The sequence below is a fragment of the Octodon degus genome, unplaced genomic scaffold (genome assembly GCF_000260255.1).
Source record: "Octodon degus isolate 3935 unplaced genomic scaffold, OctDeg1.0 scaffold00025, whole genome shotgun sequence".
Classification (NCBI taxonomy): domain Eukaryota; kingdom Metazoa; phylum Chordata; class Mammalia; order Rodentia; family Octodontidae; genus Octodon; species Octodon degus.
This window is the reverse complement of record NW_004524601.1, coordinates 10,040,094-10,056,007: the sequence shown is the minus strand read 5'-3', so window position 1 is coordinate 10,056,007 and position 15,914 is coordinate 10,040,094. Positions and strand designations below refer to the sequence as shown.

The 15,914-nt window shown below is 45.8% G+C and overlaps 1 protein-coding gene across 2 annotated transcripts in view; it reads right to left on the bottom strand.

Annotated features, from left to right (window-relative positions):
* Window positions 1–15,914, bottom strand: part of Hibch (3-hydroxyisobutyryl-CoA hydrolase) — a 51,412-nt gene that overhangs the window by 3,813 nt on the left and 31,685 nt on the right. For both annotated transcript variants that reach the window (XM_023712286.1, XM_012514121.2), the window contains exons 8-13: window positions 13,148–13,293; window positions 10,638–10,724; window positions 7,129–7,187; window positions 6,341–6,422; window positions 2,819–2,938; window positions 601–634 (exon numbers count right to left, since the gene is read on the bottom strand). In XM_023712286.1, coding sequence (XP_023568054.1) covers window positions 601–634; window positions 2,819–2,938; window positions 6,341–6,422; window positions 7,129–7,187; window positions 10,638–10,724; window positions 13,148–13,293 — 528 coding nt within the window. The remainder of the gene's footprint in view (window positions 1–600; window positions 635–2,818; window positions 2,939–6,340; window positions 6,423–7,128; window positions 7,188–10,637; window positions 10,725–13,147; window positions 13,294–15,914) is intronic.

Genomic DNA, 15,914 nt, shown 5'->3' with positions numbered 1-15,914 from the left:
TTTTGCGGCGCTGGGAATTGAACCCAGGGCCGTACACGTGCAAAGCCAGTGTTCTACCACTGAGCTACATCCCCAGCCATTTTATATTTTACTTTTTTTTTTTTTTAAATGTATTTTAGGACAGGGTCTATAGGGTCTCACTACATAGATCAGACTCATGATCCTCCTGTTTTCAGCCTCCCAAGTGCTGGGATTACAGGCATGCACCACCACGCCCAGTCTCAATAGCTATCTCAGCACACCTGGGGGCAGGGTTGGCACAACATGTCAGGGATCGAACCCTGGCCATTGCGCTCTGCCTAAGCAGGGGCTTTAGTCCGCTAAGCTGTCTGGCTGGCCCTTCCAGCCATTTTAAAAATGTTTTGAGATGGGAGTTTGCAGCTGAGCTTGAACTTGTGATCCTCTTGCCTCGGCCTGAGTAGCTAACGTGAGACACGTGCCACCACACCTGGCCCTGGGTACTTACACTTTCACACACACAACTTCAAAATCCTTATTAAATTTTAGCTTTCATTAATAAAGCTGCCATCTTTAACAGTGCATGCTCACAGAGCCAGCTTCCTGGAGACCCACAAGGAAACACAGCTCTTGGTAACTTACCAGCTCTAATGCCTTCATGAAAGTCATGATGACTCTGCAAGCAGATCAAGATTCAACAGGGTGACTCCGGGTCCGTTTCCTGGTGAGCTCTGCTCCACTACAGGCCCTCTCGCCTCTCCTGTGAAGGTGCTCGTCTCCCCACAGCTCTTCCTCACCTATGCCATCCTGGCAACATCTCCACCACTGACCTCCGCTTGCACTACAGGAACTTTATCTTGCTGTAGAAAAATCACCCAGCTGTGCACAGCTGTAGTTAAACTTCATGACCACAGATCTTACATGGGCAGAGAACCCAGACACAACCTCAATGAGTCCCCTCAACCCAGAGCCTCTTCCCTGGGCACACTCTGTGTAGGAGGCCCAGGGTCTTAAAGGGAGGACCTGGACTCCTGCTGAGTTGCTTAACTTCTAAACTTCTTAAGTTGACACTGTGTATCAACCACTGCCTTCAGCTGATGATGTAAACTCTTCCCTCTGATAAACAAAAAGCACAGCCCCCCATTCCTAGCCCGGAAACACTTGGGTGGCTGCAGCCTGCCCCTCCCACATGGTGCATACAGCCTTCCTGCCTTCCGGGCTTCATTTTTCTCGTCAACATTTAGACTAATATAGTACAGACTTACCATATTTGCATTTTACTTCTCCACCATAAAGTAAGTCCTACCAGGGAAGGGGTTTGTTGGAGGAAACTCGGTAAGGCACACTAACTACTCTCATGGAGATAATAAATCCCTGGTGTTGTCAAAGGGTGCCAGGGTCCCTCAGCCATGAATCTCTAAGCTGCACCCCAAACCCTCTCCCTCATGCTGTTGTGCCTTCTGGTTCTCCCTCCTGCATCACATCGCGCCAGCATCATCCTTGGTGGCCCTAGGCCACAAGTGTCTTGCACCTGCTCCCTGCAGTGACAGCCTCCCTGTTCCTCTATTCTCTCCTGAAGCCCATCTACCATGTCTAGGCAGCAATACTAGCTACCTGCTTAGAACAAATGGAATAAAACCAAACGAAAACATGATCACCGGCTTTAACGCCAGGAGGTCACTCGTTGCCTACTTACTTCAACCAGGGTTTTCTTTGCTTCCTCACCTCCATTCTGTCCCTGTGTCATTCTCCCTGATAACCAAGCCTATACGTTTGTCTCTGAGCACTTTCCTAAGTTACAGTTATCCCACTCTGTTGTTTTTTATTGTCTCAGTGAACTAAGCTGCATGCAACAAAGGGCTGTGCCTAATTTTAGACCCCAGCACCTTCAACCACACCTCCTGGGGCTGGCACAGCTGCGGAGGGAGGGAGGGAGGTGCAGTGGAGGTACTGCGACAAGTGGGCAATGGCCAAAGAACATCTGGTCCCCTGCGGCAACCACAGGTTACAATTTCCACATCTGTCACGAGGCTGACAGCCTTCTAGAGACGGCCTCTGGTTTCATGGAGGAAACGCAAGTAAGGCACCTGCACATAGCAAGCATTCAATAGATTGCCACTGATGTCCTCCAAGGAGTGGCTTCAAGACATGGCCGAGAGCTTTATTGCTAATTAGATGAGCTACTTTCAATATCGTAATAACCATTTCAGAGCCCTCAAGTTCACTATGAATGTCTGCTTTGTGGGTATTAAGCCAAATATTCCCTTTTGACTGCAAGTTGATAAATCTAAATAAGACTTCTTGAGGGCTCTCTGAATATAAGAAATGATTCTACCTTTAAAAAGTTTAACATGGAAACAGAAGAAACCAGCCTGCTAGGATCTTATATGACATGAGTATCTCCTGTGATTGCTACTTACGATGTTGCCTCCACTGTTAACCTATCAGCTGTAAGGTATGGAACAGACTGATAGCTTCCCTTGGTACATTATACATCTCTGTCTGTATTAAAGCAGTATTTCTGATTTTACCAACACAAAAATTCGGATTTAGAGTATTTATACTTCTTGCCCCAGGTCACAGAAACCATGCTTGGAAAGCTGGTCACTTTCTATTCTGAATTCCACATAAGGTTAGGGGTCTTCCTGTGCTTCATGCAAACGCAGCTGCTGTTTGCTGAAGGCTTAATAGCAAGGTGGGTGGGAGATTTCGACACACCTAAAGTTAACTGGCATGTGTTTTCATTTGCAAATAGTTTCAATTCTGTTTCTGCTCTTCCGTGTTTTAACATGTTCTGTAATGCACACACATTATTTTCCTAACTACAAAGTGCCAGTACATTTACAGTCAGGATTCTTACCATGCACATCTGACTCAGCCGGTACTCCATAGTGAACACTTCCTGCAAGCTCTTGGAGGCCCCCTCCGTGAGCTGCCGTAGTGTGATCTTTAAGGATGTTGGAGACATTTTATTAATTACCTTTGGGGGGAAAAAACCACTAGTTATAGCTCAATAGCTCTGTTATTACTTATAATAAACTAACAATTTCTGTATGTCATTAAAACACAGCCCTTAAATTTTCCACAAAACCTTCTCATGAAAGAGATTTTGGCCTAATCCTAACAAAACACCAAACAAAAAATTTTTTAGTCTATTACAAATAAATTCTGTACCTACAACTTTTTGTGTATACATTTGGATTCTGCCTAGCATAAATGATGATCTCAGCTACCTAAGCATTTAGATACACACAGCCTAAGCCATGAATATCCAGAGAGAAACTTTATCTTGTAACACACGGCAGAGGAGTAAATCAAGGCAGCCTCATCATCAGGGAAGGGACGGTCACAAGCACGAGCTGGGCTGCAGCCAGGACTCAGCAGCACCTGCTGGGCTTGTGCAAGGTGCAGCTTCAATCCCCAGATCCTCCTGTTTTAGCCTCCTTACTTCCGACAACTTAGCAGCGAAAGTCCCCCTGAAAACCCAACTGAGAAATGGGCAGAAGACTTGAACTGGTATTGCTCCAAAGATATGCAAATGGATAACAAACATAGAAAAAGATGGTCAAAATCAATCATTATTAGGAAAATCTGGGTCAAAGCTACCCTGAGCTATCTCCTGACCATTAGGAGGGCTCCGGCCAAGAAAACACAGAGCAAGTGCTGGCAAGGATCCTAGGAGAACGGAAGCCGCCTGCTCTTGGTGGGATCAAAGAGAGCAGTAGCTGCAGTAGAAACATGACAGTGACCCCTAGAAAGTGAGAAACAGAATTATCACGCTCTCCAGCAACTCTACTACAGGGGCGAGGAGATCCAGAAGTCTGCAAAAAGAAGTGCTTGAATCATCTTTAATTTTTCTTTTTTTTAAAAATTTTATTTATTCATGTGAGTGTGTGGCCAGCTCAGCCCACCAGGGGGCGGGCCGGCTGCCATGTGGTGCTGGGGGATTGAACCGCGGTCCCTGTGCTTTGCTAAGCTTGTTCTAAGTAGGTGCTTTAGACCACTGAGCCATCTCACCAGCCTAATTTTTCTTTCTCAATATTATGTATTTGGTACAGGGTCTCACTACATGGCTCAGACTCCTAATGATCCTCCTGTTTTAGCCTCCCCAGTATTTGGATTACAGATGCGTGCCACCATGCCCAGTCTTGGTGGCTGGCTCTCTTGGTGCACCTAGGGGTGGGACTGGAATGGCCTGTGGTACCCAGGACTGAACCCAGATCCTTGTACTTGCCTAGACAAGCAATCAGACCACTGAGCTATCTCCACAATCCCTTGAATCATCTTTAATATATGCAGACGCACCTTTGGGCAAGTCACTAGCCACTGCTGTTAATCTCAGAGTTAGGTAGGTTTTTGGTGCACTTGTAGTTTACATAACTGAAGGAGCCTGTAACTAAGCTGTCAAGACTGACTCCGTGTCCTGACCCCCACATCATGCTCCTCCCAGCAGACACCCAGGCTCCGGGGCCACATTCCTTCACCAGAGCTGTGGAACCACTTTCAGAGCTCGGCGTGCCACCACCACAGGGCACGAGAGTCCTCACAGGCACCCCGGCCTCAACCTCAGCGCATTCCAGAGAGCTTGCAGCCAGGCATCATTGTTATGGTATGTATTTGTCTCCCAAAGCCTCATGTAGTCACTGGGGCATGGTTCTAGAGTTTGTGATTAATTCATGGTCCAAGGCTGGGATTCTGAGTCTGAGTGCTACACAGGCTGGGGAAGATGAGGAGAAAGGCTTGCCTCTGCCACTGCCACCACTGCTCCTCCCTGTTTCCTTTGCTCTTTGCCACTGCCACGAATGGTTGCTCTCTGTCACGTGCCATTCTGCCACGTGGATTATGAGCTTTTGGAAATGGCATAGAAGAGACAGGAAAGGTCTGGAGATGTCACCTATAAGAGAAGTGCTGAAGCTGTTCTGTATGGAAGATTCTGGTCAGAGCTCAGGAAACCAAAAGGCTGATAGAAATCCTGCCAGTAAACACCAGATGATCTGTGTTACAGCCTGGAAGAAAGTTTATCTGCATGTGCTCATATCCAGAGACTTTGCTTGAGACTGAGATTAGGTATAGCGGACTGATTCATTTCACAAAGGAAATCGCAAGGCAGTCCAAAGCTGAAGCGGTGGTACGGCTATTGTTGGGGCTTTTAGTCAAATGATGTTGAGAATCAAGAGCAATGAGCCCAGCAGGATGAATAAATGCTGTACGTTTGGCCAGAAAGGGAAGCACCAGTAAAGCTTTGGACGGCAAAGACAGAGCTGAGAGGATCTCCATCCCCAGGAAGGAACTAGAGGAGGGAATGTACAGCCTGAGGGCACAGGAGGCAGCCGTCTCTGCCCTTTCCAGTCTCAGAAGTACAAGGGTGAGGGACTTTGCCTTGAGGAGAAAGCTGCACAGTGCCTGGTCTAGAGAATCTGCTTCTCAGAATCAGGGGCAGAGTGCTCAGTGATCCAGGCACTCGACCCCTACAGCCGAGAGAAGAAAGCCCGGCGGCTGCTCCAGCTGGCGGTAGATGCTGGCATCGGCCACGTGGCGCTGCTTTAGGCCCAGGCAGAATGCAAGAGTTCGGAGGATAAAAAGGTCTCCATCCAGATTTCAGAAGGCCTGGGAGGCCAGGCGGTCTGGGTGAAGCAGAGAGTGAGCTTAATGTGCAGTGTAAACCCCAGCGGTTTGGAAAAGCCACGATCGTGGAATCACCTAAGGGAAACTACAAGGAGGGGGCAAGGCCAGCGTTGAGAGAGAAGCCACGGGGGCGGAGCCACACGGAGTTCACAATTTGCCACAGATTGCTTCTGATGCTCCACATGGAACTACAGGACTTAATGTTCACCCTTCTCAATTTCGGGCTTGCTTTGGTCCCAATGCTTGGTATGCTGCTGTACCTTTTGGAATGGTTACATTTATCTTGTGCCACTGAATGTTGGATGTATTGAGCTTCTCATTAGTACAGGTACTCACAGCTCAGAGTTTGCCTTAGATCTTGGAGACTTGGACTATTCAGCAATGCTAAAAGTGTAGGACTTTGGCAACTCTTAGACATGGACTAAAATGCCAAACGATCTCTAAAATGATCCAAGGCTGGGATTATGTGTCTGAATACTTCTGGGATTATGGGTGTCAGTGCAACACCCAGCCTGGTGCAGACATGGAGGAGAGAGGCCTGCCTCTGCCACTGCTGTCACCGCTCCTCCCTTTTTCCTTTGCTCTTTGCCACTACCACAAATGGTTGCTCTCTGCCATCTGCCACTCTGCCTTGGAGCCAGCTGAGTATGGACTGAGACCTCCATTGGGAGCTAAATAAACCTTTCTTTCCTTCATTCTGGGTATGGGTATTTTGTCCCAGCAATGAGAGAAGAGTAACTAAGATAGTCATCCTCACCTGCAACTGTTCCAAGGCAAAGGGTGAGCCATCTCGCTGCAGGTTTTCCATAATCCCCTCCACAGTTTTGGCTGAAAAGCACCTAAAAGCAGCAAACACTTGCCTTTACCAGTGTGCAACTAATTTCTTATTTCTAAAATGGGAACAGATCTGCACACAGGTTTCAATAATGAAGAATTTCCCAATTTATTTCACAGCATGATAGAACATTACTTCCCTGGGTAAAGATGTTTGTAGTGTAACTAGTGCAAAATAAATCTTACATCTTCCATTTTGCTTTTTTACATGGATGATGCAGTATATAAATATTTCAACTGTAGAAAACATGCTTCTGAAATGAAAAGATGGGTGTATCATTTTCTAACACTTTCTTCCTCTTCTTTCCTTAGGCCGTTCTGTCAATTTCTTTGGTTGAACCGGGGACTGAACTCAGGCCCTTGCGCTTGTCAGGAAGCGCATATTCTACTGAGCTATCTCCCCATCCACTGTCAATTTCTTAAGTCACTGCAGACATTCACCTTCAGGGAAGATGACTTTATAAAGATAAATTAATTCAATCATTACTTTCTAGCCTGTCTTCCCACTTTAAAAGAGACATTCTGCAGTAAAAGAATTAGCACAGATGATTGCTAAGCAGAAGTTATTTTCAAAATTAAGTGAGAATAAAGTACTATGCTATCTGATCTCAGAATTTGATGTATTACCAAGCACAATAAAATTGTAAGTTCAGTAAGTTTAATATAGTATTTCCAAAGGAATAGATATAACTGAGATGTCTTTTAAAGTACCTGTTTATTTTGTCCATATGCTCTTCAAGTGAAAAAGGTTTGTCTTGATCAATCTTCGACTGTTTGAAAAGAGATAATTTGAAGTAACTCAAATCTTTTTAAAATTTTAAAAATTTCACATTTCATAACATACTTTGTAATAGATCACCACTTTCACTCAAATTATATCTACCTGCCCCATAAATAACCACCACCATATGCTCGAGATTCAGGCAGGATGCAGTACTTTACGCTAGCTCGTAAGTGTCCAAGGCAAAAGGTGTCTGTACTTTTATTTATGTCATTATGATCTCATGGGGGGGACTGAGAGTTCATCCTGCCAATCTCTCCATCCCGCCTAGAAATCCCCATTGCCCTCCTGGTATCCTGGCAGCTTTGACCTGCAAGCAGAGAAAGGTGCCTGGCAACCTGGCCACAGCCCCTGCCGTTCAGTACCCTCATGTTTGCATGTCTAGTTCATCTCTTTCACCTTAATCATTTGGCACATGGCACAACTCCATGCACCGTCCCAATCCAGATGGTTCCTGTGACTACATCCAGTCACTGGGGTCATTCATAAAGTGAAGACCACACACTCCCACTGCAGTCACACCCCAGCACCCCAGAAGTGCAACAGGGCTCACAGGCCGCACTTGCTTTGAATAGTTTTGCAACAGGATGAAACTGCTGGGTTCCTGCTGACCCAGCCCATCACACAGCCTGTTGTTCCAAGGTCCAGTCAGTTAAACTGGAAAAACAAATCTGTGCCTGTGGGCTACACTTCCTCCACCTTCCTCTGCGAATTCATCCTGCACTGAGTACTGTAAATAAGTCTCACCTGTCTTTACTAAATTTCACAGGCTTCTAGTGGGTAACAGGGTGTTTTCACCTCTACTCTTTTCCCTATCTTAAAGTCAATTTGATTAACATGCCATCAAGATTCTCACGCAAAACACTGAGAAAAATAAGAAATCCAAAATGACCTCCGTAGGCTATGACTTGCATGTGGAGCAGAACTCTGAGAAGCCACCTGAGCCCCACACCTCATGACTGCAGAGGGGGCTGGTGCTCCAACAGCCCGGGATGAGGCCCCCTCATCTAATTTACACTCATCACACCAAGGACTTGAGGCCCTGACCACGTACTGGAGTTCAGTTCTGGGTGATTCTTTGTACTATTTCTCTAAACATTTCCTTTACCTCAATTCTCTGTAATGAATTCTTAATAGTTAAATACATATGTATCTTGGCCTATAAAGTTAATTCTTTTCACATTTCTGGTCAAAAACCAAATTGGATGAGAGCCAAATCAAATGTCCCCTACGGTCACCACTGAACCTAACCACTGACACGACTCGGTTCTCATCCAGTTTGGTTTGTGACCAGAATCATGGAAAGAATTCAGCTTGCTGCACCTCCATATTGCATCTTACTATCCTTCCCCCTCCCCTTTTTTTATTTAGTACAGGGTCTCACTATACAGATCAGACTCGTAGTGATCCTCCTGTTTTCTGCCTCCCAAGCGCTGGGATTACGGGAGCGTGCCACCATGCCCAGTCTCAATCGCTGTCTCAGCACACCCCAGGGGTGGGGCCAGCATGGCATCCCTGTGTCTATGTCTGCCTAAGCAGGTGCTTTAATCCGCTGAGCTATCTAGTCAGCCCTTTTCCCCCTTTCTTAAGAGCCTCTCCTCAACTGTCAATTCTAATCAATCTGTTGTGGGGTTTTCCCATTTTTGCTCCAAATTTTAAATGCCTCATTCTTCTCATACAGTGGCTATTCCTCAGGTGACACAGTGGCTGCCATGTGAAAGGAGCAACTCGAAGTTCTCGGAGGCACTTTGTTTACAGGCTTCTCCTTTCTTTGACCGACTGCTGTCTTTTAGTGCCTTGTATTCTGCCCCAGCAACAGTCTTTCCTTGGAGGACAGGAAGCTTTCTGCATGCTGTCAATTTTAGGACTATCAATTAATTATATGTGACGCTTCTAAGGTCGTCACTCAAGTACCGATGTGTCCTTAGGGGTCCAGGACAGTCAGCATCCGTGGGTTTCTTTCCTCTTCTTCCCTTGTGTTGAGTGTGGGCGGTGGCGGCCCCCTGGCTCTGCTGGCTGTGCATGGCTGCAGGTATCCCCCTGGGTGCACGCCTCCTCTTCTCACCGCTCGCCTCACCAACCTGCGCTCTCCCATCTGCTTCAGTAAAGTCGGTTTCTACGCTGCTGCCGCCTCAGAGAAGACGGCTTCTCCTGGTTGTACAGGATGAGGACTTTTGGAACTCCAACTGCTGCTTAGAAAAACTTGTAAGATACCTTGGTCTTAGCCATCCAGCAGAAAAGTATAAAAACGAAGTATAAGAAGTAAAGCCCTGCTGTTATGTTGAGCTGTAGGGGACTCAGGTCAACAACTTCTGACACTGCCAGTCTAGTGGAAGACCCAATACTATTATGGGCTACTGGACTCTTTTAGAATATTTTGCTGAGTTTACATACCTATAATATTCAAATAACGGAACTTAACAAAAAAGGGGATACAGATGAATGTCCATTTTGTATCTGTGTATTCAAAGTGGTTAGGATAGATATATAGTTACATTCTCTTAATGAATAGAGGGATTTGTTCTAATGGTGTTTGTAAATAGGATCTCAAGTCCGCATCTTGTACAGCAATTAACCACTAGGAAGAATATATGCAATGTGTTAATTATTGAAACTGTTCTACCAATTTGGTTTGAAACTGTCTCATTGCTGTTTCTCAATGAAATGATGGAAAAAGAAACTTGTAAGAAATCCTATTTTTCTGCTCTAAGCCTCTTTCCAGTCTTTGTCCTTTTTCTCACCAGTGCTGGGGAGCAGAGCCAGAGCTGTATGTGCTAGGCAAACGCCCCATCTCCACTGCCGAGTCACGCCATTCCTCCATGCCCATCCTCAGAGACGCCGGGCTTCTTCCAAAAGGTCTAGAGCAGGAGTCTGTGCACTTCGTGCCTGCCGCCCTCCCTGAAGAATGATTCTGGCAGTCTCAGGTCTGTTAGCTACCCTGCCCCTTTCACTTCTGCTCTCTAGCTTCCAAAATCCTGACATCTCCCATGTGCCGTCTCTCCTCTTTTGTTCTGTTTGACTTTGTGGGCTTATGCCTTGTTTCACTCCCCTACTAAATTTTAGTGGAGCTTCAGGAAGCATGAATTCATTACCATGATGTACAACTAGATTTTGTACGGTGTTTTTAGAGTCTTGGTTTTTATAAGAAAATTAAAGTTGGATAACAAGGAATGAAAACTTGGAAAGCAAGGAATGAAACACTGCTCTGTATTTTACTATTAGAGATACGGACACACTCCACTCAGCAGCTCTACGACTAGCGTGAGCGCTGCGTCCTGCAACAGAACTGCCATGACGCTGCGTGGTGAGAGCCTCTGCGCTGCCGAGTCGGGCCCTGCCCGGAAGCTCGCCAGGGCCATTTTGTCTTGTCCCTGCTATTTGCCCACAGCTCACTCCTGCCACCAGTGCAAAACCCTGAGGCAGAACACGGCAGGATTACCTCTGCGTGGTAGGTTCCTAGGACTTCGGCTATGTTTTCTTTGGAAGGAGACTTCAAGGCTGACAAATCTTCCTCTAACATGGGCAACTAAAGGGAGAGAGAAAGGAAAACAGATTAAAGTCCACAGGTACACAGAAAGCCACCAAATCCTATTTCATTCTAGAATCTTTGTCTCAAAATGCTGACGCTGACTCTCTGGCTGAGCCTAGGAGAACCGTGCCGAGTGCGGTGCACCCCAGGCCTGCGTGGCAAAAGCTGCCTCAGCATGGACGCCACAGAAGGAGCTAGGGAGCACCGCACATCCGAGCCCAGAACACTGCTAGTCCCAGCCATTTCAGATAAAAGATACTGACCTTGTGTCACAGCCGGAGGGCTGATTTACAAAAACTGATTTACAGTGGTGACTTGGTTCATGACACTTTTGTTTGTGAACATTTTGGTTCACAAACAAAAAGCATTTGGCAAAATTTTGTTTCTGTTTGCAAACCCTACAGCAGATGACACACACGACTACTGCTGTCTTTTCCAAAACCACAGGACAAATTAAGTTTGTGAACTGAGGCATTACCACCACCGTACATAATTTTAAGATGATACACATAGCTTGTGGCTACAGCAGTCCCCCACAGGCCTGTAATCACAGCTCCACCCGCTCCAGCGAGGCACCAGGATCTCGCCACAGCCACACGGTGTTCTTGCTGGCTCCCTGCCCCTGCAGTGTATCTGATCAGCTTCAAGTGCCTGACAACACTCACCTTAATGCCAGCCAAACTGTACCCTGGAGAAAAAAGTTTTAGACCTTCCTTAGAGGAAGCTCTTCCTGCCTCCATGCTGAGTACTATTCTTGCACATGTTCTGTTTCTGCACTTACCGCACTATACTCTGCCACACAAGACAGATGGTGATTGTCTTAGTTACTTTTCTCTCACTGCTGAGACACAATGCCCCACATTCAGGATTAAATGAGGAAAAGTTTATTTAGCGCGCAGTTTGCAGGGATTTCAGTCCATAATTGGCTGGCTCCAAGGCAGGGTGGCACATGGCAGAGGAGCAACCATTCATGGAGGGGGAAGATGCTAAAAGCAACAAGAGAAAAAGGGCAAACAAGCCTTCTGCCCCTCTGCCTTACCCAGACTGCTGGGAGTAGGGTGGTGGCAATCCAATCAGTGAACTGATCCAGGGATCACTCACTCTTAATGCCAGTACACCTTACCCCAGCACTAAACCATGAACTGATCACACAATCTAGATTCAGCTACCTCTGAAAAAAGCCCTCTCTAAAGTACATGAGGCTTTGGGGGGACATCTACGCATAAACCATATAACAGGGACTTACCCTTTGTCCACTCCTGACCTACCCTCAATATGCGTTGCTTATTTTTATGTCTACTGTAGCCCTGTGAAGGGCAATTTATCTGCTGCAGAGCTGAGAAGGGGGCAAGAGTACACATCCTACCCTGAGCTGAATTCCATGGAAGTGACCCTGTCTGATGGACAGTGGAGAGTCACACAGGCCTCCTGGACTAGCACAAGGGAAGGAAGAGAGGGCTGTCTACTCCATGTGTCTGAGGATGCCCACAACATAAGACAGACCTGAAATTTCAACTTGTGACACCGGACAAGGACAACCTTCAATTTCCCATACTTTGTACATTCTTCAGAATGCGTAACAGTGTGAGGAAGAAGACCAAGGTTGACTGAGATAAACTCTCACAGCTGTTTTATAAACTTTGAAGAGAATTCTGTTGGCAGCTTATCAATACATTCCTATGTTATCTATTTTACTTTGATGGTTGGTAGGTCACAGAAGAGTCATGAGATTAAAGAATTATAATTTGCTAACCATACTTAGGGATTTTATAATAGTCCAAAGGTCCAGTGAGGGGGCCTGCCCCTTAGTTCAGTTCTTTAAGTGGCTGCTTCAACAAAGCAGTCAGGCTCAGGTTGCTGTGGTTTGATCCCCAGGACTCAAACCAAAGGTCCAGTGAGCCAAAGAGAAGAATTTTAGGAAGCAGTACATGGCTACAGTAGTCTACCCTGTAGAATGTAAGCAATTCAAAGAAAAATCTGAGCACTTTTTTTTTTAAAGCATACACCCACTGTGTGCTAAATTAAAAAATATTAAGATAAGGGCCAGGGATATAACTCAGTGGCCTAAGTGCCTGCCTGGCAGGTGTAACGTCCTGAGCTCAATCCTAGGTACCACACACAGACACACACAAATATTAAACTAAAATCTGAAAATTACAATTGAAAGTTACTGGGCTGAGCATGTAGCATAATTTTTCTAATTTTATGTTTATAATAGTCCTTCCCTTCTCCTGAAAAACCCTCCTCCCAGATAAGGTATCATTTGAAGATCACACTTCTTGACTTGAGGAAACTGAGAATCTGGAAGCTTATGCACAATTCCCTGGTTACACAACTATATATACACAAATGCCAAGGTTCACAACCATATCAACCAAAAATCTGTGATCTTAGCTACCCCCACCTCCGTACACAGTTACCTTTTCAGAATCTACAAAGTGCGTGGCAATTCCTGCTCTGTACACATCTCTGCCTTTCAGTCTGAATCCTGTCAGTCCAAGGAAGTAGCCCAGTTTTCCTTTAAGTCTTGGCAAGAAATAACCTCCACCCACATCAGGAAATAGTCCTGCAATTAAATACACAGAAAGCTGTAACAATGATTCAAACAAAGACGATTCTAACCTCTTCACACAAATGACCACGCCTCTGCAGGGTTTCATCTGTACCACCATTATTACTAAGCTAAGTACAATGCAATCAATGCCACAAAAATACCTGTTGTAAATTGTGCAAGCTTAATTTGGGTATTTTCAAAATCTTCATGTGTCATTTCAATAAAAATCAGTAAAGTGATGGCACAGTGATATATATTTTTTCCCTCGATTTTCCTTTACTTATATATTACTCAATGATGCTACCTAAATTTTCCTGCTATTAATTCACCTTAGGAATCTCTGACATAGATAATAATTGGCAAAATATTTTCTCTACGAATGACAATCATAGCAAAACACAGATAATGCATAATCTCTTTAGGAGATTATGTAATATTCTCTTTAGGAGATTATGTAATATTCTCTTTAGGAAACAAAAGATGGGACCATTGGTCCTATTCAATGATTTTTACCTACTCTTAACAATCAGTATTTTCAAAATTCTTCCCCTATTGGCAACAACTAAAAACAACACACATGTGGGTTATTGCCAGCATACAATTTTTTGGCTTTTAGTGCTTCTTTAACAATTGTGACCCCGTTTTATAATTCACATAGCTATTCTAAGGGTGTTTAATTGAGATAAAAACATATGCCTTCAAATTATTTCCAGCTCTGCTTGACAAAAGTTCCTAGATTTAAAGAAATAAAAACTCTTCATAGACCAAACAGCTAAGTCCGAAGCTGACCTCCTGCCCTCCCACAACCACCGACCCCGATGCACTTGCTGGTGCCGCTCCTCTAAGCCCCACGGTCGCTACACCTGACTAATTATCCTATCCTTTCCCAGCCTCTTGCTTCTTTCACACTGAAACAATCACCATTACCCAAGTCTCCCAGGCCCGTTCCCAGCCCTTGAATGACATCTCTTACTAGTCACTCGCCACAATGGGCCTCCCTGTCCTCCCTCCCATCTCAGAGTCTCCATGACACTCCCACCCAGCCAGCCACCCAGCTGTGGCCACACTGCTCCCTTCCCATCTCCCTTGCGGCTCCATTTATTCGCTTGGCCCCTGCACGTTGCAGAGCCTAGGCTGATTTAGGTTATCTCTTCTTCCTCTGTGCACGATCCCCTCAGCCCCCGTGGCTGTAACATCGCCATGTGATCACTCCCTGTTATGGACTAAATGATAACACTCAAAATTCATACACTGAAGCCTTCACCTGCAACGTGATGGCATTCGGAGACAGGTGATTAAGGCTAAGTGAGGCTCCTCAGGAGGGTCCGAATGTAATGCCACCAGTGTCCTTGTAAGAGGAGACACAGGACACAGGCACATAGAGGAAGGCCATGAGAGGACACAGCAAAAAAGGAGACACGCAGAAGTGATGGAGGGAGGCCTCCAGGGAACCAGACTGCTGCCACCCTCACCTGGGAGCTTCAGCCTTCACAACTGTGAGAATCAAGTGTCTGCTGGGTAAGCCTTCCGTCCAGAGTAGTTACAGCAGCCCTGGTGACTAACAGACTCCCAAAGTCAGCTGCAGCTTTTCCCTTGAATCCCCAACTTTAGATCTGCCTTCTAGATACAACCACATGGCAACAAGCATCTCCACAGCACACAGCAAAGCCACAACTGTTGATCCATCCCTGACTGCAGAGCTCCTGCCCAGGCAGCTCTGTCCACGCAGGAGCACAGGCTAAGCATCTTGGACTCACCCTAATTCACTGCACCAGCCAGTGTTACCCCCGACCACCCCAAATCTACTTTCTGTTCAACACTACACCCACATCCATCCACACCAAATGTACTCTCTAGACCAGCGCTCTCTCGAACGTACTGCCATGATACATGCACACCAATGTTCACAACAACATCACTCCTATAGCCAGATCACTGAAGCAGCCTGTACACGGAGCGACAGGTGATGGAATAGGAAATGTGGTACCTGTCTGTGGCGGGGACTTGGCTATCAAGGAGGACCAATTTCAGACCTTTGTAGGAAAATGGATGATCTGGAAAATATGTTGAGTGAAATAAACCAGACACACAGCCTAAATCCCATATGGTAGCCCTCATCTGCATAAGGCAAAGCACAAATGAAGAGATCAACAGAGGATGGACAGACAGATCAAAGGGGACAAGGGGATGCATCACTTGCAAATGGGAGGGGGCTCGAGAGACCAATAAGGGGGAACAGAGGGCAGATAAGCAGAATAAAGCTATACCATGTATAAGAACCTAATAACCTCAATGAATGTAAACATTATATACCATAAACATGAGCTGAGATTAATAGTATCAATAAAATGAAAACAGAGAAAGGGGAATTAGGAGGAATGAGGAGGAAAGGTGGGCAAAGGAAGCAAGTTGTATTACGTACATGCCCAAGATGATTGTAAAATGCATGTGCTGGGAACATGTACTAATAAAAGATATCGGGGCTGGAGAGATGGCTCAGTGGTCTAAAGCACCTACTTAGAACAAGTTCAGCGAAGCACAGGGACCACGGTTCAATCCCCCAGCACCACATGCCAGCCAGCCCGCCCGCCCCCTGGTGGGCTGAGCTGGCCACACACACACACACACACACA